At 38.4% G+C, this 27,157-nt stretch overlaps 1 protein-coding gene across 4 annotated transcripts in view; it reads right to left on the bottom strand.

The window, feature by feature from the left end:
- The window catches only part of LOC121518774 (RAC-beta serine/threonine-protein kinase-like), a 40,808-nt gene extending 13,891 nt beyond the window's left edge, over positions 1 to 26,917 (bottom strand). The window contains exons 1-9 of one of the 4 annotated variants that reach the window (XM_041801368.1): positions 26,787 to 26,917; positions 25,605 to 25,760; positions 25,275 to 25,403; positions 19,393 to 19,504; positions 19,100 to 19,250; positions 17,875 to 18,006; positions 10,657 to 10,722; positions 2,752 to 2,820; positions 2,540 to 2,662 (exon numbers count right to left, since the gene is read on the bottom strand). In XM_041801368.1, the coding sequence (XP_041657302.1) occupies positions 2,540 to 2,662; positions 2,752 to 2,820; positions 10,657 to 10,722; positions 17,875 to 18,006; positions 19,100 to 19,250; positions 19,393 to 19,504; positions 25,275 to 25,403; positions 25,605 to 25,650 (828 nt within the window). In that variant the 5' untranslated portion in view covers positions 25,651 to 25,760; positions 26,787 to 26,917. Of the gene's footprint in view, positions 1 to 2,539; positions 2,663 to 2,751; positions 2,821 to 10,656; positions 10,723 to 17,874; positions 18,007 to 19,099; positions 19,251 to 19,392; positions 19,505 to 25,274; positions 25,404 to 25,604; positions 25,761 to 26,619 lie in introns of all 4 variants that reach the window. The other 3 variants (XM_041801369.1, XM_041801367.1, XM_041801370.1) reach the window with 3 other exon arrangements.
- Between the last annotated feature and the right edge of the window lie 240 nt (positions 26,918 to 27,157).

Raw genomic sequence — 27,157 nt, 5'->3', positions numbered from 1 at the left:
TCTGACATGGATGTGCCTTGACTTTGGAGGTCACCTTTAATGTCTTTGGAGGTTGTTCTGGGCTCTTATGTTACCATTCGTATTATCCGTCTCTTCGATTTGTCATCAATTTGCCTCCTGCGGCCACATCCAGGGAGGTTGGCTACAGTCCCGTGGATCTTAAATTTTTGAATAATATCTGCAACTGTAGTCACAGGAACATCAAGCTGCTTGGAGATGGCCTTTACCTTTAACATGCTTGTCTATAATTTTCTTTCTAATCTCCTGAGACAACTCTCTCCTTCGCTTCCTCTGGTCCATGATTAGTGTGGTACACACCATGTCACCAAACAGCACAGTGACTACTTGTCACCCTTTAAATAGACCGACTGATTACAAGTTTGTAGACACCTGCTTATGGTCACATTATTTTCAATTTTTTCTAGGGGTACCATCATTTTTGTCCAGGCCTGTTTCATGAGTTTGTTTTTTAAAATAATTCTGTTGAACCACAGTTCAAAAGCAATGTCTGATTTTCACTGGTTAATTTTCACTGAATTTTTATTTATTATTACTTTTGACAGATTTAAGTTATTTCTGTGACTATTGTGGGTTTTTCTTTCATTAACAGAGAGGTACCAACAATTTTGTCCATGTGTGTATAATAGCAGAAAAACTATGGCTGTTTTTAACACAAAGACGCTCTGCCAAACATGAGGATTCAATTTTAGATGGAGAATCTTACAAAAATGGAGAAAGGACTTCAAAGACTCTGATTCCAAGCATGTCTTAGCTTAGCATAGTTTAGCTACCTAGCTTAGCTTAACAAGCTTAGCTTAGCTTAGCTTAACTCTCACCTGGATGTGAACCTGAACTAAATCCTCTCATTGTGGGGAATAAACACATGGAGTCCTAAGGTATAAAACACTTAGGCTGAACCCAATTCTCCTTTTAACCCTCAATCTTAACCCTCAGTCTCAAAATGCACATTCCCATGGCAAAGTATGTAGAGTCTCTGACTGACCATTTTCTTCCAGGGTACAAAAAGAAGAACCATGCCTTCTGTAGCAAAATTATCTTTGTGCATGACAATGCACCATCTCATGCTGCAAAGAATCCCTCTGTGTCATTGGCTGCTATGGGCATAAAAGGAGAGAAACTCATGGTGTGGCCCCCATCCTCCCCTGACCTTTAACCCTATTGAGAACCTCTGGAGCATCCTCAAGCTAAAGATCTATGACGGTGGGAGGCAGTTCACATCAAAACAGCAGCTCTGGGAGGATATTCTGACATCCTGCAAAGAAATTCAAGCAGAAACTCTCCAAAAACTCACAAGTTCAAAGGATGCAAGAATAGTTAAGGTGATATCAAAGAAGGGCTCCTGTGTTAACATGGAACTTCGCCTGTTGAGATGTTTTAGATTGAAATAGCTTTGATTTCAATAGATATGACCTCCTAATGCTGCAAATTCAACAAATGTCCATTTTCAGTTCTTTACAACCTGTAAAATGTTCTGAAACTTTGTTGTACATAATAATGTGGAACAGTGCATTTTGAGTTTCTTTTTATTTTTGGAAGAAAAAAAAGTTAATTGGGAGGTTTGTTCAAAACAATTTGAATTATGCTTTAATGGCTGATGACTTGAAAACTTATGTATTAGAAAAATCAGAGAAAAATATGATTTTTATAATGATTTGGAACACGGTGTAGTCTATATCCTTCAGTCTGTTGATAACCTGTTTTACCTCATTACTCCCTGAGCTTCTATATATTGTGTCTTTATGCTGTATTTTTGATTGGTCTAAATGTAAAGTGCCATAAAAATGTATTTACCCCCTTTCTGATTCCTGATTTTTTTTTGCATACTTCAGTATAATGTTTTGGGGACAGATCACCCAAATCAGTCCTCACAGCCTTTCAAAAGTTTAAAAAAATACAAAAGGAAAAACCTCACTGCTCCATGCTACATTTATAAGAGAGAATTATCTACAAGCACAAATTATGGCATAATGTAACTGTAAATGATGTCCAGACAGAAAAAAAAAAAAAAAGGCCTGAAAGGAGCACTTTAGCAGAAGGCTTAAACAATACATAAGCTCAAAGAACATCCATGTTATGAATCAAATTTAGCCTACATGTGGTGCCTTTGACTGTTGGCTTAAAGAAAAAAAAAATCAAGATTGTAAGAGTATCATTCATTTGCTGGCTTCAGCTGCTCCTTGTCTGCTCAGAGAGGCCATAAAAAGCACCCTCAACACTAGGTTGGTTTAAAATATTACCTAATATTGAAATCTATGTTGAAATTGGCAGAATAAAAGTAGTTTAGCAAGCCTGACAAGCTTACCAACAGTGAAATTAAGAAGAGTTCAAGCTCAGCTCCATGAAAAATTTAAGTATTTAAAATCTGTACATATTTTTTTAATTAAAAAAACTTGATGGGATAATTTGAAATAATGAATCAGGACTTACAGAAGAAGTTAAGCTAATTGCAAATATGTCAATTTATTAAATACTGAAAACCATGGCATTTTGGGTCACTGTGAAAAGATAAGATTGTTACCTTCAAATCCCGGTAAACTACGTCACGTGAATGGAGATACTCCAGTGCTGACACAATCTCAGCACCATAGAAGCGTGCCCGGTCTTCTGTGAACACTCGTTCACGTGACAAGTGGAAGAAGAGCTGGAAGAGGTTAAAGAAGATACATTTATACACTTACTCACCAATTTTCCACTGAATTGCACTGGTATCAGTTGTGTTTGAGGTCTCACCTCACCACCGTTCGCATACTCCATTACAAAACAGAGACGATCGTGAGTTTGAAAGGCATACTTCAAAGTCTGCAGGAAGACAGTGGTCACAAAGAAGGAAGAAAAAACAATGTCAGTTTATCCACTGACAGGTTAAAACAAAGATAGACCAGAAAAAGTTGAGATGCTATGAATTATCTGGAACCATGGGTGTTAATTTAAAGAGCCTCTGATCCCTTCAAAATCCCAACCATTATAGTGGTTTAGTTAAAGAAAAAATTTTACATAAACATTTACAATTACTGTGGATTAACCTACCAGATAATTTCAGCTGTGGTACTGAGCAGCAATAAGAAATTTCTCTACAAATCAATACCTAGATGTCAGAATTACAGATTTGAAAAAGAGAGGGACAAAAAAACAAGAGTAAAGAATTTGACATTCTTAGATCTACTCTTTACTCCCAAAGTGTACGATGTCAAAACTAGGCCTGGCCATTAACAAGTACTTAATGATACTTTACATATTGGGATATTTGTCAGGGATCAACCAATATTGTTTATTCAGGGCTGATATGAATTAATTATTATCAATTATTAGTAGTTCATATTAAAAATTGGAAATTGATATGTGTTAAGAGCAAAAATGACATCTTTCTGCCTAAATTAAGGATTTGAATTGGTATAGATGAATAAATACAACTGCAGTAAAGGTACGTCTTTGTCTCTGAAAACTGTACACCTTTTAAAGTGCATGTATATATGAGCCAGTAGTACAAGTCCTCTAATTTTTCACTGGAAGAAGCTACAAAGAAACAAAGATATTCTGTACCTCATGTTTACTCTTATGTCACTCCACCATACTTGCTCCCTCTCTTGCTTACAGCAATTTAAAGGTCACATATTTTACCCATTTAAGACAAGTTCATATCGGTCTCAGAGGTCCCCAAAACATGTCTGTGAGGTTTGTTGCTGAAAAAACACTCCAGTATTGGTGTTCTGCCCCACATTATTTGTGTCATTTAGAGATACCTGGTGGTGTAAAAATGTACTGCACTCAAGTTCTATTTGTTTGCCATAGGCAGATCAGTTAAAGAGATACTTCAACATTTTGGCAAATTCGTCCATTGCAATAATCCCAAGTTGTGACCTGCACATTCACCACGCTATGAAATAACAACATATAATTATGTAACATTACGACACATGGAGCAAATACTCTGAACTATTTCCTGAGTAAACCACTGGGCGGAGTGACACAGTGCAGCAGCCATGTCTGGAGTGTAGTTCTGGCTTTGCATTTAGCTTTAAAACATCTCTGTCTCGTAATGTTCCATGATTATTTCATAGCGTGGTGAATGTGCAGGTCACAACTTGTCCATGAGAGCGTTGCAGAGTTGTTGGATTGTGTATTTGATGAGTTTGATGAGGGAAAGCCGGAATACCGTCTGTTTACATTGAGTTGGTACAGCAGGTCTGAACTCGGCAGCAGCGATCTAAAAATAGCTTGCACCGACAACTGAAGGTAACAAACCTATTACTAAGACTATAGGAATTATGGCAATGGACAAATTTGCCAAAATGTTTAAGTATCCCTTTAACCTTGCAGAGCAGATGGATGCGTCCGTTTCCTTGTTTTTCACCGGTGAATCCAGCTTGCAAAGCTCCCATCTATACCATTTGGGCCCAGTAAGAAAGTGACAGGACCAATCAGCGGCAGTACTTTCAGGAGCGGTGGAGTCGCGACATAAGCAAGCAGCAACAAGAGGCCGGTGCTATTATTGAGGAAAAGATTAGCGTGGATGCTGCTAAAGCGCCAGTTTTATCAGAACTTGACGACATTTCTTGTTAAAAGAAGAACAAAGAACAGCAGTGAGTTGTTTTCTTTTCAAAAACAACAGAAGTCATGTACTGACATGTCTACAGTCCCCATGGTTTGCATTATTCCTCGGTAGCTGTGCACGCACACCTCAGTCGCAGCTACATCGTGTTTTGTTGCCCTGATTGGCCCGTAAAGATGTGACAGAACGTTGAAAGTTTTTTTCAAAGCCTCTGCCCTTTCCCAAACGCTTAGTATTGAGGGTTTTCCAGATGGATGTGTGAGACAAATCTATCTGGCTTGTCAGGATACAGATTAGTGAAGTTTTACTTCCTGATGAGAGCACATGCAGCCTACTAAAAAAAACCCAACAAAAAAAAAAAAAAAAAACATGCAGCCTACTCCCTTTTCAACCTTTTCTCATGTGAAGATCAAAGTCTGTAAGCTCTTTTGTATATATTATGTAACTCTTCACTGCTTTGTAGATCTTGGAAGGTTAATCTTTGTTTTGTGTTCTTTGTGCAGAATTGTTACAGATGCAAAGCGCGATTAGCATTTGCCATTAAAAAACGGTGCTAAGATTAGCTTAGATGCTAACTTGGTCTGTATGCCTGTTAGTTATGGTTGTTTACTTTCTTAGGTGACAGCTACCAGCTATATGGGGTTATTTTACCATGTTTATGTGCATGTACAATTTTTAATGACATTATTTCATGTTTTTCACAGATTTACAAAATAAACAATAAGAAGAATCCATACTAAAGCCCTTGGATTTTGCATGTCTTAAAACTCCTCTGTTTCAGCCCTGCTCAGAACGAGCTGTTTCTGTGGCTTTAAATGTTAATGAGCTGTCTGACTCCACCCCTGACACAGCACCCCTCTCAGGAAATGGATGTGGCTGTCCTGATCAGAAGAGGATGGCGGAACTTTCATCCAAGTAGGGAGGGCCAATCAAACCTAGGGGCGGGACTAACTCCCCACATGACATCATGAGGGGAAAATCTGAGAACAGCTTGTTTCAGCACACATTTTCTGAAAAGTGGGGGGGGGTTTCTGATTCATGGTAAGGCCAGGGCCACATATTTTTGTCATTAGAGCCTGAAAAGTGTATTTTGCTAAATATGTGACCTTTAAGGCTTGAGGGGCCGACATACAATCACGGACGAAAGTAAAAGAAAATTGTTGCAATTACAAATGTTTTGGAGATTTGGTGTTTATTTCCTTTATGTGAATTGGAACAACACACACACACACACAAAAAAAAAAAAAAAAAAAAAAGACAAAATTTACATAATTTTACACAAAACTCAGAAATGAGCCGGACAAAATGATTGGCACTCTTTTAAAACTGTGGGTAAATGCTTTTATTTCAAGCATGTGATGCTCATTTAAACTTACCTGTGGCAGTAACAGGTGCTGGCAATCTAGAAATCACACCTGAAGCCAGTTAGAATGTCTAAAAGTTGACTCAACCTTTGTGTTGTGTGCCTGTGTGTGTCACACCAAGCATGGAGGAGAGAAAGAAGAGCCCAGAATTGTCTGAGGACTTAAAAAGCAAAACTGTCGAAAAATATGAACAATCTCAAGGTTACAAGACCATCTCCAGAGATCTTGAAATTCCTTTGTCCACTGTGCGTAATATAATCAAGAAGTTTATAACCCATGGAGCTGTGGCTAATCTCCCTGGATGTGGACAGAAGAGAAAAACCGACAAATGAATGCAACACAGGATAGTTGGAATGGCGGATAAACATCCTCAGTCAACTTCCACACAGATTCAGGCTGTCCTGCAGACTTAGGGAGCAAAAGTGTCAGCTGGGACCACACGTGGTCATCTGAATGAGATGAAGCACTATGGCAGGAGACCGAGGAGAACCCCACTGCTGACAAAGAGACATAAAAAAGCCAGACTGGAGTTTGCAAAAATGTACCTGAGTAAGCCTCAATCCTTCTGGGAGAACATTTTGTGGACAGATGAGACTAAGGTAGAGCTTTTTGGAAAAGGAAGTCATTCTACTGTTTACAGAAAACAGAATGAGGCCTACAGAGAAAAGAACACAGTACCTACAGTCAAACATGGTGGAGCTTCAGAGATGTTTTGCTACCTCTGGCACTGGGTGCCTTGACTGTGTGCAAGGAATCATGAAATCTGGAGACTATCAAAAGATTTTGGGCCACAATGTAGGTCTAGTGTCAGAAAGCTGGGTCTGTGTAAGAGGTCATGGGTGTTCCAGCAGGACAATGACCCCAAACATACCTGAAAAAGCACCAAGAAATGGTTGGAGACAAAGCTGGAGAGTTCTGAAGTGGCCAGCAATGAGTCCGGATCTAAATCCCATTGACCACCTATGGAGAGATCTCAAAACTGCTGTTGAAGAAGGCACCCTTCAAATCTGAGAGACCTGGAGCAGTTTGCAAAAGAAGAGTGGTCCAAAATTCCAGCTGAGAGGTGTAAGAAGCTTGTTGATGGTTAAAGGAAGCCACTGGCTTCAGATATTTTTTCCCAAGGGTGTGCAACCAAATGTTTAGTTGAGGGTACCAACAATTTTGTCCGGCCCATTTTTTGAGTTATGTGTAAAATTATGTCAATTTTGGCTTTTTTCTTCTGATTTTTTTGTGTTGCTCCAATGCACATACATGAAATAAATATATGCATACCAAAAACATTAAAATTGCAACAATTTCTGGGAGAAATGATGAATTTTCTGGAAAAATCCCAGTGGTGCCAATACCTTTGTCCATGACTGTACCTATTTACCAGCAACACAGTGACATCTACAGGCCAAGAGGTTGTTGTGACTGCAGGACTTTAAGGGGAAATAACAGTACATTTTAAATCATCTTCAGGGCTTAAATTTAAGTGTGGTATTAGAGGAATTTTTAAGACCCCACAAGTCTTGCAGCCACAATACAGAAAATTGCCTGCCTGTGCCACACAGCAAATGTTTGGATGAGTGAGGACAGGAAAGACTGGTCAGGGGGTCTGTGTGGAGGTGTTTCCTGAATAAATCTAGCAGAGTGAATAAGAAGTTAAGCCTTACTTAAAGTTAAAATCGAGTTAATTTGTTTGACCCCTGTAGACCAACATAATATGTCTGCTCTGCTGATGCTGTCCTGCACTTATTCAAAAACCATTCTGTAGTCCTTTAAGTATCGATTAAATGACTTATTGTGACTCTTGTCAGGTTACTTTTGTGGCTCAGCATTACTTTCAGCCTGTTTCTTAGCCAGGTTCAAGTATGTTTGAGCTTGTCTAGAAACTATGGCTGAAAAATATATCATTTGACAATCACAAGTGCAATATGGGCATGTGCAATGGTCAAATAGTGGAAAATGCAATTGCAGTTGTGCGACCTGAAACACGTCATAATGCCATTTCTTTGTTCCTTGATGCTGAACCAAATCTAAGCAGTTTTCATTTTATCATAACTTCTGTATGATAAGACCTTAGTGTAGCCTCTGATCTGAACACAGAAAACTGATGGCAGCACATGCAGACTCTCTGATGCACTGCAGCTGTCACAGACACTGTGAAGGCAGCATGACGCTCTAGCACATGTTTATTCACATGAGATGGATATTAAGTGATCAGTAGCACCTCCTCCATGTGGACGCTGTGACCATACATAAACAGAAAATCTAACATTAAATTCAATACGTTTTAAGACCTTTTTCAAGACCCTCTTCATACATTTTAAGACTATCACATCTTCAGTTTACAACCTATTACATTAACAACACAACTACAAATATGTAGTGTTCTGATAGAAAGACAAGAATATGACCAGAAAGAAAGAAAATGCAGGTAGTCATTTTTAATGTGGATTGTAAATTAGTATTCTTGGAGAATTTTGAGATTAGACTATAAGGAAAAAAACTGTTCCATAAGGTAGCTGAATGGAAGTTCTTATTGTTTACTTAAGCAGCCTAAAAGTAGTTACACCACAATCTAGAAGTACAGATTTACACAGGGTTTCTGCAGGTTTTGACAAGTCAAATTTAAGACTTTTTAAGACTTTTTAATACCATAATAAATACAATTTAAGACCCATTTCACAACCATACTGGCAAGAAAGTAAAAAAGAGATGAAGGGAAATCGGAAGCCAAGAATTACTTGCAAAGTATGTGTAGGGCCCTATGTAATCTGTTTTATTTCTTTCCCTAATTCCAGTTTTTTGGTTTTAATGTTTTTTTGGAATTCTGTTTTTTAACCTTTCCACTAATTTTACCAGGAAAATAGAGTTTCTTGTTTATGTAAATGACTCAAATGTTGACTAATTAAAAAGAAATAACCTTAAATTTATTGAATAAGGGCCACAGTTGGCCCAGGAGCCTTTGTTTGGATAACCCTGATATAAAATAATTATAACCAGTGTAACAGTCAAATATTTCCAAGATTTCAAGACACATGTATAATCACATCCTAACTGATGTTTATAATGTAAAAATAAAGAAATCCTTCTGTTCTCTCAAACACAGTGATAGTAACTAAATAAGAAGGTCACATTAAAGTTAAATGGTTAATAGTAAACCTTTTACCTAAACTTTTCTTTACTCTCTCAGTCTGTAACAGTCCATGCAGTTTGGTGCTGCACCGTTTTACTCCTGACTGTAACGGTTCTCTCCTCATCTCCCTCCATCCTCGCTGTCTGTCTGTTTGCCTCATATCAGAGCGCTACGTTAATCCAGACAAGTGTTGGCTCGCTGAGCAACCAAAGGGAACTACATTATCTACAGGATGAATTATTAAGCTAACTGTTACTCGAATTTAATATCATTTAGACTGCGGGACTTCATAAATCTCAAGTCTGTCCGACTTGATTTTTAGCCTCTGAGGTGTGAGCGGTGTGATGAGGTAAAATAACTCGAAGCACGGATGAGTTTTCTTGAAGGTGCAACATTAAGTCCCACGGTACTTCCCCGTTTGGGGCTACGTGATGTTCACCGGCGTTTCGTGCAGCTGCTTTGACATGCTGTTATTTGTTTAAGAGGGGGCGGGGTGTTTGAGGGACAAGTTGTGCCCCGCTTTAGTGTTCCCCCGGGGACATATTCCTCAGATATACATTCCTCTTTCTAAAAAAAAAAACCCACAGCATTTCAGTCAAATTCATTCAATTTCCGCATTAAATTGTAAATTCCATTTTTATAGGCCAATTCCGCGATTCCGTTATAATAATACATTGATAACACATTTTTAAGACCTTTAAAAATCGTATTTAAGACATTTTATGAGACTTTAAGAGAATTTTAGACATTTTAAGGCCTTAAATTCAAATTATTGGATTTTAGACTTTTTAAGACCCCACGGATACCCTGTTTACAAGTTTAGCACTGCAGTTACAGGTAAAAAAAAAAAAAAACAGAACAGCATGCATTTAGGTTGAAAGAAAAAAGTACAATTGTCCATTTCAGGATATTTATAGTATGTTTATTCTCATTTTAAAGCAAATAATACTTTTAAAAAGCTAATTTTGGCTAAATTGATTTATCAACATTTAATACTTTTTACCCTGATAAAGGCCACTACTTGGGCAGATGTACTGCAAAGATTTTACTTTTAGGGCCAAATACACAGAATTGTTGTGTTAGTCACAGACAGCTGAAGACCTCACTAGGAGTTACAATCACAGACCATGTAGATTATAAGTTGCATTGAACTATCTAAGTAAAATGCTGATACATGTAAGTTAAAACATTGTTTCCACAATTTTTAAAAAAAGTTTCTTTTAGTAATTTTGTAAAAAATACAATTCACTCTGTATTTTCTCTCTACTTTTCTATGTAGGTATGAGAGCCACTATCAGAGGTCTAAACCCCAAATGTTTACCATTCTGGGACAGTTATCTGCTTTCAAATCTGAAAACTGTCTTAAAGATCTATATCATTAAAAGTATTCATTTATAATTTTAAGTTTGAAAGTACTCATGTACATAAAAACATACTGTATGTATGTCGATAAAAACTTTGTAAAAATTTTTCATAGCAGTCAGAAATGATACTATAATCTCAGTTTTATGCAATACTGAGATCCCTTAAAGGAAACTGAGATGGTGCATTTACCAAGAGAGCTACGACATTGACTGACAACCCTTTATCAACAGTCTTACCGTCAGGAAGGGATGTCGTGTGTTCTGTAAGACTCTGCTCTCTGTTACTGTGTGGGCCACTTCATCCTGTAAAGAAACAATTTTAAAAAGCATAGGCATCACAATGATAACCCTTACGCTTGACATGTCTGTTAGTCAGATAACAGCAACGTGTTCAAATTTTGAAACAGATGCAGCCAAGAATGTAATTACAGACTTAGATTTTTTGTCCTTAAACCCAAGAACAAGCTGTGCGCTGCACTTCCCTTCATTTAGATTTCATTTTTATCACTACCAGTTCTCACCAATATTTCAAGAAGTTTCACCTGTAAAAAGGAAAAGCGATTAAGACACAGCAATATACTGTAGTTTAAGATGGATCATGCAACAAAGTATGGGATAACTGAGTGTAGTAGAAAGCAACATCAAATGACGGTGGGATATGTAAGGGGATTGCTATTTAGCAATTTTAAACACTATCTAAATATACATTTCAAATATAATGTGATTCAATATAAAATATCTGCAAAGAATTCAACCTGCAGAAACAAAATGTTAGTCTCACTTTTTTATTGTCAGAGAGGTTAAAAGAAAATCAGCTTCATCTTTCTGTGGGTGCTATGTTCTGGTCTTTAGCCTGACTACAAATTCCTGAAACAAGTTTAAGCAGCAAACACTTTCACAGGCTCTAGGCACGCATTTGACATTAGGCCAATCACAAACTTCCAGTCAGGAGACTGAGCGAAGACGAGAATGGAGTACGATGGCGGTTTAGCCGCTGTTTTCAGGAGTTAACTGAGACAGAATTAGATTCAACTGAAGTTGTACACTGTCACACACAGCAATGATGTCCAGAAGGGCTTTTAACCCGTCTCTGAAACGTCATTTTACACAATAGGATGTCATTATGATAAAGAGTAAACACAAACTACAATCAAAAAAACAAACAAAAAAACTGACAAAAACAGGCAGTATAGGATGGTTACGATGACAATAGGTTCTGTTTTGCTTAGCATGTATCGTCAGGCAGAAGTTGTCAGGCTGCCTAATTTTTCACGAGAAATACGTCACACTTCCCCATGCAAAGAGCCCATTTAGCTACTGTTGGAAAACTATTTTCAAATGTCTAAATAGTTTTACAAATGCATAAAAATGCATGCAGACATTCATATTATGACCTTCACCACAGACACATGTAAGCTGCTACCTCAGTTGTAACTGAAGACTTCTGGGTATTTTAGGCTGTGAGACAAAAAAGCAATAAGACTTTTCAGCCTCGATAATTATGTGCCTGTTTTGTTTTACATATTATAAATGCACTAGTCCAGTGGTTTTCAAAGTGTGAGGTGGGCCTCCTCTGGGGGGCGCCACAGAACTTCAGGGGAGGCGCGGAACCATCAACCAGAAAAGAGGGGATTTGCTTTGCTAACTTTGGCTGTTAATGGAGCAAAATGAATAGACTTATAGTTACTTTAAAGACTATCCCATAGAGTCAACTATACAAATTAGGATTGTTCTGCATTGATCCTGATTATGCTCAAGTTACAGTGTTTAATTTGCAAAGATGTGTAAGCTAATGACAGCATAAGACTGTGTGAACCTTGGGGTCATCTTAAAGGGATACTTCAACATTTTGGCAAATTGGTCCATTGCCATAATTCCTATAGTCTTAGTAATAGGTTTGTTCATTTTGGTTGTCGGTGCAAGCTGTTTCTAGATCGGCGCTGCTGAGTTCAGACCTGCTGTGCCAACTCAATGTAAGCAGACGGATTTCCGGCTTTCCCTCATCAAACTCATCAAATACACAATCCAACAACTCCAAAACGCTCTTGTGGACAAGTTGTGACCTGTACATTCACCACACTATGAAATAATAAAATATAATTATTAGGGCTGTCAAAGTTAACGCATTAATATTGCGTTAACTCAAATTACTTTTAATGGCGCTAATTTTTTTTGTCCCACGATTAACGCATGCGTGTTCTGTGTGACCCTTGACCCAACCCGTAGTTTGTCAGATCAGGAAGTGGTGCTGTTGTTATGCAGTTCAAGCGAGCAAAAATGCATACAGGACAGAGACTTCTGAAAGGCAGCTTCAGCTTTCAGATCATGTCAGATAAAACTGAAGTTATTTGCTTCTGCCGTCGACATGAACTGAGTTACCTGGAGTTCGTAGTGTCTTAAATAGCCCGTACCACTCGCTGGCCATGCACACCGCTAATGCAGAGAGCCGCCCCCTCCATGCTGGAGGGGGCAGCTCTCTGCAAAACTTACTAAAACGATCGACTGGAACTGTAAATAAACGCTGAATTAAAAAAAAAAAAACCTGTCAATGAAGATGCTGCAAAAGTGTCAAAGACTCTGCAGTCCCTATGGGAGAGGGTCTGATGCTGGTGAATATACAGCTGCATCATGAGGAGGAGGAGGAGACAGAGCAGCAGAGGCTGGTGTGTGACAGAAGAGCAGAGGTTACAGGTGAGCCTGAGAGTGAATGAGCTCTGTAGAGTATGATAATATAAGCTAAAAAGCATTATTAGACTGTGGGTCCGCTTTAATTAGGAAGAAAAATGGTTTTAGATTAAATCTGTAGCTCTTCTATGATCTGAAGAATGAAAAGATGGTTAAGTAACCCACTGAGACTTCTTTTACTTTGTGTGTTCATTAGTTTTGAAAAGCAGTTCCACATGTATGTTTATTATTATTCCAGTAAATCTACTGGACTGATGACAGTAATTTCTTACTGTCCGCATTTATTTTACATTGCGGCATTTTTTAGTTTCCAAGTAAAAATATGGTAAATAATAGCAAACTTTTTTTAAGTAATTACTTGCTTTTTCTTGAGTAGGGCAGATGTGTCCACCTTACTCACCTCTGACCACATCAGAGCAGTGAAACACCATTAGATGTGTCTGTGCCACTGCTGAGCTCTCAGCAAAGACTTGGCTTCTCCCAGTGATCTGCAGTGTAATTCTCTTACTGTATTTAGTCTCTCTTTTTTATATCATCCTGTTGTGAGTCCTCCTGGTGTAAAGGGATGTTTCTGTGAAACTTTATCTCTCTGCTTTAGTGTGAAGGACCCAGGAATGATCTTTAAGTGATTAAACTTGACTGACTGTGTTCTTTATGTCCATGTTTGATGATGAGATCTATTGTTATGTGTTAAGCTGCTGAGAACAGAGAAGTTAACTTCTAGAAGTCTGAAGTTAGGCACTGCATTGTGGTATTATTCAGTAATGTTACATTAAGGTCAGTGTCTCCATCTGTTGTCCTTGTTGGGCTTGAGTTTACCATGTTATGCTCTTAACAGATTTTCGGAGCATCCATTATCTTTGATCTCAGTCTAGAGAATTTTCTGGACTTTATCTATTGTTGTTTTGGGTTGTTAACATGAACAAACACTTGCACAAAGAAAGCATTTTTGTTCACTTGTATTGATAAGGATATTAAAATCCTGATAGATAGTCCTGTGTGGTACATTTAGAACAGACAAAAAAAGTGTAGTTGCATTTAGCTTTAAAACATCTCCGCCTTGTAATGTTCCATGATTATTTCATAGCGTGGTGAATGTGCAGGTCACAACTTGTCCATGAGAGCGTTGCAGAGTTGTTGGATTGTGTATTTGATGAGTTTGGTGAAGGAAAGCCGGAAATCCGTCTGCTTACATTGAGTTGGCACAGCAGGTTCGAACTCAGCAGCGCCGATCTAGAAACAGCTTGCACCGACAACTAAAGGTAACAAACCTATTACTAAGACTATAGGAATTATGGCAATGGACCAATTTACCAAAATGTTGAAGTATCCCTTTAAGACTGAACAAAAAGTCTAGTGACCAAACTAGTAGAATTTTAACAGGACATGAAAGGAATTTCAGTCACTGATCAAAAGCAAGTGCCAGGAAAGGCTGAAGGTGTAAGATTGTCTGCTGTTTTGCAATCCTGCATCAAATGTACAGATGAAAATGTATTGTTCCCACTAAATAAGAGCGTAGAGCATAATAATCAGGTAGCATTGGCAATAAATTCATTACTGAAACCAAATAACTGATTGCCTGGGAAAGACAGAAGTTTAAGAACATTTGCAGACCAAAATATCAAAGATATAAAAATGTTAAAAATGTTACAAATTAGACATAAATGTTTGAAAAGATGGTTATGTTTTTTTTTCAGTCTGAATCTTTATGGGGTGGGGGTCCACCGAATGAATAGTTTTCTCTTAGGGGAGGCTCACTCTCCCACACTTTGAAAAACCCTGCACTAGTCTAAATTAGGGATGTCACGATTACAGATTTTCTTGGTGCCATTATTGTCGGAGAAATAATTACAATTTTACAATTATCACAATTATTTTTGCATTAATTGCATTAATTTTCCACTACCATGAATAAGTAAAATTACATGAACACTCCTTATAGGTCTTGTATTTTAATTTATTTCCATCCCAGGATGCTCTCATAACAAAATAATATATCAACAATGTAAAGTAACCAAAAATTACACGAAAAATGATAATAATCCCATTTGGATGGACCACTCGAGTGGTCTTAGCTGAGTAGTGTTTGAGTTAAAAAGCTATAATTCAGACAGTCACATCTATTTTATATCCTTCAAATATAAACACATTCTTCATATTCACAACTGTATTTATTAAAGTTTCTCATCAAAAACTAAATTTTCCCATTTTTATGTGGCATCAGAAACACATCATAACATTTATAATACAATTGTCTAATTTACTGAGGTTACCTGAATGCATCATATTTTCCGTCTTCAGCTTATAAAGTTCGCTAATTAACTTCAATTCTGCCGATTCCACCGCAGATTTCTACACTGGATTAATATTGTTAACAAACAGGACTGTCCCAGAGTTTTGGAGCATTTATCAGCATTTATCTGAGCAGCTGAAGAAGAAAACTGTCCTGAGCAGCTGAAGAAAACTGTCCTGAGCAGCTGAAGAAGAAAACTGTCCTGAGCAGCTGAAGAAGTAAACTGTCCTGAAGCAGCTGAAGTGAGGGATATGTGAGCCTGCCTCCTTCACAGGCAGCGTCTTTTTTCTCAAGCCAACAGTTTAAGGTAAACTCTTGTTTGATGTGATGCATGACACTTCTAGTTTATGTTCCCCTTTAAAGAACTGATCTATTTTTTACACCAGTCTTATCTTAAAATGATGTTATGTCACAGAGCCTGTGAGACTCGATAGCAGTATCGATAAGCTAAAACATTATTGATTTCGGGTATTTCAAAAACCCAGAACCCCATCCCCAACACTGACATTACGTAACCCAGTTACTATTTACCTTTTCTTTGGCGTACAACGCCGGGTGGTTATCCCGCAGGTGCTGAAGTACTGCCTGATTTCATGGCAACTTTTTAGTGGCATGTTTTACATTTAGGCTGGCCGTCTTCCACAATGACACCCTGGTCATTTTTTTGTATCCAAAAAATTCCCACACCGCTGACTTGAACTATTTATTCGGAGGGAACAACTCTTCCTCCTCCATGCTGTAGCTTGTTTGGGACTGTGACACGCCCCTGCCTGCGACTGTATGGCTCAATCCCAAATGGCCCCCTACACACTACCCCTTCACTACCGAGTGTCACTCCAAATGAAGTCACACTTGTAGCTGTGGAGGGCACTTTAATCGAAGTGGGAGGGTATAAATATGATGGGCAGGAATGGGAGGCCCTCTTCACTTCACCGGAAAACGGAAGACCTCGTCGCCATGGCAACAGAACCGTGCACAGATTGCGACTTGCCAGGATCGCTGCCGCTTGCAGAAGACGCAAGCGTCTTCAGCGTTTGTTGGCTTTGTTGCATCAGCAAGAGGTAAATGCTGTGTATTTCGTTAACTTGATATATTTGATGGTACATAACTCTGTGAGATCCTTCTACATTTAACGGCAGCTACATTATACTGACTCCCACCAGTCACACAAAAACCGCAATATGCACGTAGATTACCTAAATATTATCTTGTCAGAAGCCATTACAATGACAGGAGCTACATTATACTTAAAATAATATTAAGTGATTCCACGTCTTTCAATCCTATTACCATCTGACATTTCCAATCAAACAAATGAATTAATGCTGCCTATTGTGCTCACATTTTAAGGTGCCAGGGCTGCACAATCAAATCAAACGTCAGCATAGAGTAAGATTTGCTTTTCGTTTAAGTTTTTTAAACCACGCTTTTTGTGATTTTCTGTCAGTGTGACAAAGGTGTGGGGAACATATTGGACACATGCGGCACTTACATTTATATATTGTTTCCTCCTCCATTTAGGCGTTGCACTTCTGCAAAAGTCGTCGAAAGTGTGCATCGATGCAGACTCGCTATTTAAGGGCTGAACGGTCAAGTCCCCCTCTGCACTACATGGTTTGGGACGGTCCTTAATATGGCAGACCCTCCGCGAGAACGCGCAAACGGAGGGCTAGTGTGTAGGGAGAGTGTGTAGGGGGTGGTTTGGGATTGAGCCTATGAAGCAACAGGAGGCGGTGACACACGTGTAACTTTGTTTTCGTTACGAGCGAGTTGCACTGTCGTACCAATATGGTTCCCAGCATAATCTTTTCTGGAAATTGATGGTATTTAGGAAACGTTACGATTAACTAATCGTAAAGTTTAATAAATGAAACAGACATTTGTAGATCCCTGAACACATCTTTGTGTGCATTTTCAGGTCTATGTCAACTAATACATTTGTGAATCTGTGCACCCGTGCATTTTGCAATAATCAAAATTTCATGCACAGCACAGCACATCAACAATACCGCCCACAAACCGCCCCAAATTATTACTTTGACTGATGATTGATGAATCAAACAGACAATATGAAGCAAAATAGTAGGAACGCCCAGTAAGTTTGCTTCATTTTTCTTATTCACATAGAACACAAAGGTCATCATGCCCATTCCATTAAATTAACACTTCAACAAAACCAATTACAACAGATTTAAATAAGAAGGGTTTTATTAGAGTCCCCAGAGGCCTCATTAACAAATGTGTGACTGTGTGTTTTTAAGGTTAGAAGAACTTATGATGATTTGACTCCTGTTGACCCTTGAAAAAACAAATTCCAGAAAATGTAGCTCTTAGAGATGTGCTTAGCTACTGTTGTCAGCAGCATGGCTGTCCTTTTTTCTCTCACTTTGGAGCATTTGAGAGAAGATAGTATAGAAGCAGGATGATTATTACAACTTCAATGACCTTTGTTTAAAACAAGCACATCTTTTACTTACCTTTGCAATGATTACTTCCTTTCGCAGTATTTTCATGGCATAATGCACTCCAGTAGACTTCTCTTTGACCAGAATCACCTTTCCAAATGTACCCTTGCCAAGCAGCTTTAGGTACTCAAAGTCACTCATTGTCTGTAATGAAGACAAGGAAGAAGTGTAGGATATCATGAGGGATAAGCGTAGGTTCATTTTTTATAAGCATGTAACTAAAATAAGAAAACAAGACTCAGTGAAAGTAATTTTGAGAATGGGGAGCTTTTCATCATATAAATCGAATCACTAGTGCACAAACATACATCAGTTCTTCCAAGGGGAACACAACCTCCAAGCCCATCAGCACTGTACATCAACTTTACTAAAATGCAGCACCTTGGACCGTCTTTGGCTGATAAAAGAAGCTGTGTAAACTGTGCCATTGCTGCAACAAACAATCAGACACACAGCATTAGCTACAACTGCTGCAGCACAGCCCTCATCCCCATCCACTAAAGCAGCCATGGTAAACGCTCCCAAACTTTGTATCACACCCTGTCAGTTAAAACAGGAATCCAGTACTGAAATCCATAAATGAAAGTTAGATTTCTAACCAAACAAGGAGGCATTCAGTTACATTATGGTGCTCAAGGCGGGCTCAGTAAGACGTCATCATAATGTCTTTGAATTTAACGTAAAGAAAAAAAATCAGGGTTTGTCAAGATGCTTGAATTAATTTAGTTGTTAGAGCAAAATTGTTTTCTCCAGCTAATAAATGAAATAGATATAAGATGGAACCAGAGTACCCTCAGCTAACCTACTTTTACATTGTGTATTAAAATGTTTTTTTATTCCTCGGCTTTTAACGAAGTATGAAAGTTGTGTGTCATTTATTTTCTTTTACTTGTTTTTATCTGTTTTTATTACTTTGCTACATGTGTTTTAAACGTCTTGAGTTACTTTAAAGTTGTATGTATTTTATGTTTTCATGTCCACAGTGGTTTTATGTTTTTATTTAAGTTTTAGTTACTGTGCACCACTTTGGTAAACGTAATGTTGTTTTTAATGTGCAATATAAATATAGTGGATTATGACCTGTATAACTTCTTCACACAAGCATGTTTCAGCTTCTACTAGCTCTATTCAAAATATATTTTTGTCTTAAATAATGGGAAAATATTAACAAAGATAATGTTAAAATTATTTAGTTGAGCCCACCATTTTCTTTTTGCCTAACATTTAATCCACTTACCACTTTGGAACAGCCTCTAGACATAGCCACTTCCATCTCCTCCAGACTGCTTTCACTTGGTAAGCCCAGCACATCCATGGGTTCGTCCTCCTCCTGTTCCCTCATCTTCAGACTATTTGCAACAGACTGAATGGCCCGCATCCACTCCTCTCTAAGATGAAGAAATCCCATAATTGGCAGGTATTAGAACAACATAAAGAGGTCTATAAATCAGAGAGACTACATAATTTTGTTTAAGAAAACATTTAAATTTATTCAGCAAAAACGAGGCCTCCTTATAACATTGTTATTACCTTTCCTCGTTGCTGTCCACATGGAAGGTGCGCTCAATCACAGTGGTCCATTGAAGGCAACGGATGACAAATGTGTTTTGGCGGGGTCTTTCAGTCTTCATTAACTGGCATTCTGTAAAACAACATTAATAATGCACTTAGCAGCAGGCTGGCAAAATGTCTGGTTTTGTACAGAAATATACAAAGTAAAAACATTCAACTGTTTGGCTGAGAATGTAGAAATAATTTATTGGAATCAGCAGTAGCCTATTCCAGGATGGTTTGTGGATTTCTGTTTTGCAACAGAACACACCCAAACTACTAAATGTGCTTGACTCCATCTGCAGAAAGCAAGATCACACATTTTCTGACAGGGCCATAAGGATCCTGTTCTCTTGTCCCTCTGCTCTTCCCTTTAAATCAGAGCCTAAAAGCACTGGAGGCTGAAGACGTGTGGATTTTAGAAAAATACAGCCATCCCCATCAACCTCCGGGGCTTCCCAGTTTCCTCTAGGGTTGGGTGTCACCACTCAATTCATGACTCGATAAGCAGAGAGTATTCTGAAGGAAATAACGTTACATTTCTAGAAAAAGTTTTAAAAAGAGAATCTTGTAAAACTAAATTTACAACACAATTTGCTGACAAAGTAATGTGAGAAGAGTTTATGCTAGCCATTATCAACTGGAGGACTACAGACAGCTTAGCAACATAAAGCAGCAGCCGTGAGCTTAACCTCAGCTGCAGGAAGACCCATCAGCTGGATATTATTGCAAGTACAGTACATACTAAAAAACTTTAAAATATCAGACTGAATAAATCGCAATTTAACAACTAAAACTTCTACAAAGAGAACATCAGGATCAGGGATGTCCTGATCCCAATCGTATGTATCGGATCGGAGCAGATAGAAGCATTTTTGATTGATTGGAGATTGGTAATTTCCGATCAGCCCAGCTGATCATTTACCTCTGCTGTTGTAAACGGAGCACAATTTTACGACAGGCCATAAACGCACCAGTAGCGGTAGCACTCCTGTGTTTAAAATGTCAGCGGTGTGTAAAGAACTTCAAATGTGAGAGTGAAAACAGTTCAGTGGCCACTTGCAGCATCTGTAATACAACTGTTTCAAGAGGTGGGAGCAGCAGAGCAGTGTTTAACTCTACAAATTTGATCTGTCGTCTCTGAACTAAACATACAGCAGAATACAGTGACCTCACTATAGCAACAGGCAGCTACACCCAAACAACAACCTCTGGACTTTAAGAGAACAGACAAGTACCCTCGAGAGAGCGATAAGGCCAAAAAAATGGTCGAATTCTTCACTTTGGACAACCATCCCACGTCCGTGGTGGAGAATTTGGGTTTTTGTCATCTTCTTGAGCTTTTAGACCCACGCTATGCTCCGTCTTCTTAACATTGCATTACTGACGCTGCCTTACCGGAGCTGTACAACAAAGTGACAGCATACTAGAGAATGTAAAAAGCAACTTCACTGCTGTTAGCTTCACTTTAGATGTTTAGAGCTCCGATGTTAGCCCCATGTCACTGCTGAGTCTCACTACACAGTCCTCCACCTTTGAGGTAAAGCGTGCAGTATTACATGCACGCCAGTTTAGCGGGTCTTACACAGCAGAGCATGTAAAACAGGCCATCAAGGATCTTCCTAAACAAGAATCTACACTTCATTTTAAAGTTACAGTGGATAAAGAAATAAAAGGGAGGAAAAAATGATGTAGCAGCTCCAGTTGCACTTTAGAAATTGCACTGAAATAACAAGAGTGCCTTGTATTTGATATTTGGGTTTTACTGCAGTGTTAATGTTTTGGGTTATGTCTCAGGTAAAGCTGCTACATTTTAGGGACTGTTGTTTTGAACCTGTATGATTTGGCACAGATGGCTCTGTCTGTGTCTGAGTAACTGAGTGAGTGATCCTACTTTTAGAGTCATACCATACAGAGTTGGGTTTGCCTGTACTGAATGACGTGGGTAATGGCTGCTCCACTGTGGTAACTAGAGCCATACATACAGAGTTGTGCTATGGGTGGGGTTTAGTTCTACTGACAGCCCTTTAATGCAGAGGTGTCAAACTCATATTATTCTGGGGCCAGATTTGCTCTGATGAGAAGTCCTGAGGGTCGGACTATTAGGCCAGAATTGTCAATCAAAGATTCTAAATTTAGGCCTTACCTAAGAGCCCAACAAGGTCAACCTGTAAACATAAACTGTCAACCTCATTTTCACCATTAGTAAAATATGAAAAATATAAATAACACTGATAATAAATCATTCTGAGATGAAAAAGTAAAAATGCGAAGTTTAAAGGCTCAACGTCTGAGATAAAAAAGTCAAACTTATTAGTTCAAAAGGTCAAAACACAAAATTTGAAGGCAAAATAATGTTTTTAAAGGCAAATAAATGAGATAGAAAGTCAAAATCACAAGTTTAAAGGTAAAAATGTGACTTGGAATTTTGAATTGTGAATCTCTGAAGGTCAAAACATTAATAAAGTCAAAATCATAAGTTTAAGTCAGAATTGTGTGATGTAAAATTGAAAATATGAAATGACAACATTACTTTCTTTTCTCACCTTTCTGAGTTTTTATCTAACTTTGTTTACTCTTTACTTTTTCCAATTTTTATAATTTAACGAGGATATCTTAAATTATCAAGGTTAAGTTTACATGTTTACTGGAGGAAATCTGCAGACCTCATGCTGGCGGGACAGTTATAATAGAAAGAACGATGATCTTGCGGGCCAGATTTGGCCCCCGGGCCTTAAGTTTGACACCTGTGCTCTAATGGCTGCCTCCACTGCTGAAAAAGCCTCAGATGTAGCTTTAACATCATCTCCTTTTTACCAGAACTGGGCCACATTTCTGTATGACATAAAGGATAAAAACAACTCTTAAAGCTTTTCATGGTGGGAAGGATGTTTTCACTCTTCTGCTGACCTGCTTCCGCATGAGTGTGTGACAGTTGGAGGGTAAGGGTTACTTGTTGTGTGAGTGCACTTTTGTTAGAAATGGACAGCATTCCTTTATTAAAGCAAGTGCAGAGAGCAACACTAAAAGCTTTCTGCGACAGAAAACAATGTTGTCGCCCTTCTGCCGACCTGCTTTGGCATTAGTATGTAATAGTTACGGGGAGAGAGTTGGTTGTTTACAAGGCCTGCTAATGGAGTGCTTAGCTTGGGACTTGTCTGAACTGGACATCTCTTTATTAAAACATGCACAGAGAGCAACACTGACAGCTGTCCATGACAGAAAAGATGTTTAGCCTCTACTCCTGGTCTGTTTCGGTATTGGTTTCCAGGGCATGCCGACATGTTAGCGGTTAGCTCGGATGTGGCTCAAGGAATTCCTGGACCATTTTCTCGTTAAAACCAGAGCAGAGAGCCACACTGAAAGCTTGTCTTGGCAGAGAAGATGTTTTGCATGTCTCCTGTAGTGACATGTCCCGCACAAAACAGCCCAGAACAAAGGGAGGATATTTCCTCCTCACTGTTCTGCCAAAGCGCTGTGGTTGACTAGACGTCTCTGTGTTGTGGGCACGTTTCTGTGTAGCCAGTCAGATGCGATAAAAGAAAATCAGGAAGGGAGGAGGGATGATGCCGCTCAGGGCTCTGTGTACCACTGAGTCTCCACACAGAGGGAGAGGACAAAATATAGACGTATATACGTAAATGTAAATGTACTTCATTTATTTAGCCCTTTACAACACCCCACAGGTGACCAAAGTGCTTTACGAAAAAAATCAACAGCATTTAAAGGACAGCAAAAGACAAATCCATAAAACAAAAGTAAAAATAACAAAAAAAAAAAAAAAAAAGACTCACAGCACTACTTGGTATAAAAAGCCATCCTGAATAAATAAGTCTTTAGTTTTGATATGAAGACGCTCAAATCAGAGATAACACGCATATCAGGGGGGAGATTGTTCCAGAGCCTGGGAGCAGCAACTAAAAAAGCTCGGTCACCCCAGTGTTTGTATTTAGACCTGGGCACTTCCAGCAAAAGTTGGTTGGATGACCTCAAGGCCCGGCCATGATCCCGAAGTGTTAAAATCTCAGATAAATAGGACAGCAAGGCCATTCAGAGCTTTAAAAACAAACATTAAAAGTTTAAAATCAATTCTGAAATGGACTGGAAGCCAGTGAAGGGAAAAGAGAATGGGAGTTATGTGCTCTCGTCTGGATGTGTTGGTTAAAAGACGTGCAGCTGCATTTTGCACAAGCTGGGACTTACTGAGGACTGGGGGATTCCGACATAAAGTGCATTGCAGTAGTCTAGCCTGGAACTTATTGAGGCATGGATAGCTTTCTCAAGATCGTGACGGCTTAAAAACAGTTTACATTTGGCAAGAAGACGTAATTGATAAAAGCTTGTCCTTACTACATTGTCAATTTGTTTGTCAAATCTGAGATTACTTTCCAAAATCACTCTCAGATTTCTGACAGACTGACTGAGCCTGGAAGACAACGCACCAGAGCCAACCGTCTCAGCATCTCTGAACATAATATATTCTGTTTTTTCTTCATTTAAATGAAGAAAATTTTGGGCTAACCACTGCTTGATATCAGAAATACAGAGGAGCAAAGAATTTTGTGCACCATTGTCTTTCGGCTTCACTGGCAAGTAGATTTGCACATACATGAACAATAACTTCCATATTAATAGGACGGTGCCACGTTGTGTGACATTATGTAGAATGTAGTCATTCTTTCAGTTTTTCAAGTACCAGAAAAATTCCTTCAATTCTCAACCCACAGACATTAGGGACAGCACAATTACACACCTCTGCCAGAACACACACTTCAATCAGACATTTCAACAGGTACCCAGATAGATGGGGTCAGCCATATACTAGAGTTTAACCTAGTCTTGTTTTGGTAGGAGTGATATCGATGCTTGCCTCAAAGTAAGGGGTAACTGGCCTTCTAATAAAGCCTTGCTGAACAAAGCAAGAAGCAGAGGTACTAAGTCGTTTGAGAATGCTTCATAAGATTCAAAATACTTTTGAAGAGGAAGCAAAATCAAATAAAGTTGAAGGCTTTTTTAATATAGCCCAGGGGATGGGGATTCTACATACTGTCAGTCTATCTCTGCTAAACCATCAGAAAGCGTCTTTAATTTAGAAATATTCTCTCATTTACTTCTCAAATTACACAGAAATACTTTCAGGGTTTCCCATAAAATAAACTGGGAGATTTCTGGGGCAGCATTAGTCTCAATAAAAAGCTTGATTTGACAGTTTATTAATTTAATAAATGCAGGTTCTACAAGTTGAAGGGAGTTCAGGCGCCATGTCTTAACAGCGGTAGACTGATCTGGAAAATTCTGTACAAAGGAGAGGGGGGCATGATCTGAGATTACTATGCTGTGGTATGTAAACTGATTAATATCAGGAATAAATCAAATGTCAAATAATACATCCTGGAGAATGTGTGATGCAAAGGGGAGAAAAAGGAATAAGCCCTGTTTTTTGGTGTCTTCAGGGGTCACACAGACCAGACTGTGTATTGAAACTGCTTCAGGTAGGGACCATTTTTAATGCTTGAGCGGGTCTGGATAATGAAGCTCACTATTCGGAGTACAATTCTAAACTCCACTAATTATCAGTGAATAACTGTTTATATTTGACAGGCTGGGGAAGGCAGAATGTATGAAAGCTTTACTGCCCCAGCTGGGAGCATGTATGCTGGGTTCATTAGAAACAATGATATACCTCCCATTTAAATCTGCAATAATTTCACTTCTTTCAAAGGGAACATCTTTATGAATTAGAATTGCTGCCCCACTGGCTTTGTAATCAAACTTAGAATGAAGTACTTTACCCACCCAGTTCCTATGAATCTTTTTGATATCTGCTTGAGATCAATATTTATAGAACCTAAAGGACTGACCTGCCACTGAAAAGTTGTTGAGTGGTGGGGAGGTCTGATCACTGAAATCAGGCTTCTCCTTGTAACCGATGAAGGAACCGTCACTCTTTAGGATGAAATACCTCGGTCTCCATGTTTTGATATATTCACCTGGTTAAGAAAATAGATGAAAAACTGTATTATTAGTCAATAGAAGCATCACTTGCTGCAGGATGTAAAGGTGAGAGTTAATAATTACAGGTGTTGATCAGATTGAGTCCAAAAGTTTCAACAGACAAGACAAGAACTGCTAAACTTTGCTTCAAAAGTACGTTGTTATGTAAATATATCATAGGGACCCATGGTCCTTACCTCTTTTGTGAAGCCAACCCTCTTTGACAATATTAACTTCATTCATGATAGGAGATGTGTTTCAGTGAGGCCCAGGAACTGGAGGTTTGGGAGGGGAGCAGTCTGTTTTGCTTTTGACCCAATCAACTCTCAGTTAACAAATTCAGACAGTACCTGCTGAAAAAAAATAGTAAAAACGACATAAGACCATCTAGTATAAAAGCTCTTACAATGTTACAGCACTTCAGACTCTTTGCAGTAGCTTAAGAGGGTATCTTCATCTTAAAACGATTCCATCCTTAAACTCAGTTAATGAAGGCTTCAGGAATTTAAATTCAAGACCTATCTCAAAACACATTCCAACATCAACTAAAAAAGATACCATAATAATACAGAATAGTATAAACACATGAATTTGTTGGGTCTGATTACAACAACTTTGCTCAAAAACTTTTTTAAACCTCAATTTAAAAATTTAAAACCTCCGTAGCTTTGATTGTGTTATCAAAGATGTACATATGTCCTCAATAAACACAGGGATGAACACATTTACTTGGTATAAAAGCACAGGCGGCTGTAGCTCATACCTATTCTACTAATATCTTCCATTTTGTGATTTGTTCTAATATTAAACTCTTTACCTTCTTTTTATGAGCTTTTATGACTTTAAGCTAATAGAAACACACACATAGATAGATAGATAGATAGATAGATAGATAGATAGATAGATAGACAGATAGACAGATAGATAGATGGATGGATAGATAACCATTAAAATAACATTAGTTATACATTTTTGGAAACTTATGTCTTAATCCAACTTGGGCTACATGTCATGTTTAACCAAAGAAGCAATTTATCGTGTTCAATTTCCAGTTAAACACAGAAAGCGACATAAAAGTAAAGATTTTCGGATGTTCTTGAGTTTTACATTAGTAAATATGTGTCCAACATTCTGTCTTGATGTTAACGTTATGTAAGTAAGTTTCACTATCATGAAATGAAAAACGTGTTTATTTGAAGTAAACTCTCTTACAGTAGCGATCATTTTGCCTTCGCCCAAGTTACAGATGTAGTACTGAGATGTAGAACTTGTGTCGAAGTAAGTTCATCGAAGACTTTACTCACGAGCCATAAGCTTATCAATTGATATCTAATAGGCTTACTTTACATTTCGTCGTATAAAACAAGGAATTCACGCACATTTCAACTACTTTTTCCCACGTTGCTCTGGTATGAATACCGTTCTGACAGGCTAAATCCAGTGAAGGCCACTCAACCAGGAAAACACCACGCTCTTCTTCTTCTACATGGTCGCAGCTATGGGGACCCACATCGCCCCCTGCAGGCAGAAGGCTGTGAATGCATTTCGGTTAACAGAGCCTTTCGCCTCTTTTCCACACACGCAGAGCCACTGAATACTACGGAGGACTAAAAGTGCCAAAATGAGGTATATAAATATACAATCAATAAATAATTAAATGTGTCATCAATTATTTAATTCTGGAAATGAATCAACAAGTACATAAATAAATATATAATTATATAATCAATTTAATTAATTATCTAATTAT

The sequence above is a fragment of the Cheilinus undulatus genome, linkage group 12 (assembly GCF_018320785.1).
Source record: "Cheilinus undulatus linkage group 12, ASM1832078v1, whole genome shotgun sequence".
Taxonomy (NCBI): domain Eukaryota; kingdom Metazoa; phylum Chordata; class Actinopteri; order Labriformes; family Labridae; genus Cheilinus; species Cheilinus undulatus.
This window is presented reverse-complemented; position numbering and strand designations above follow the sequence as displayed.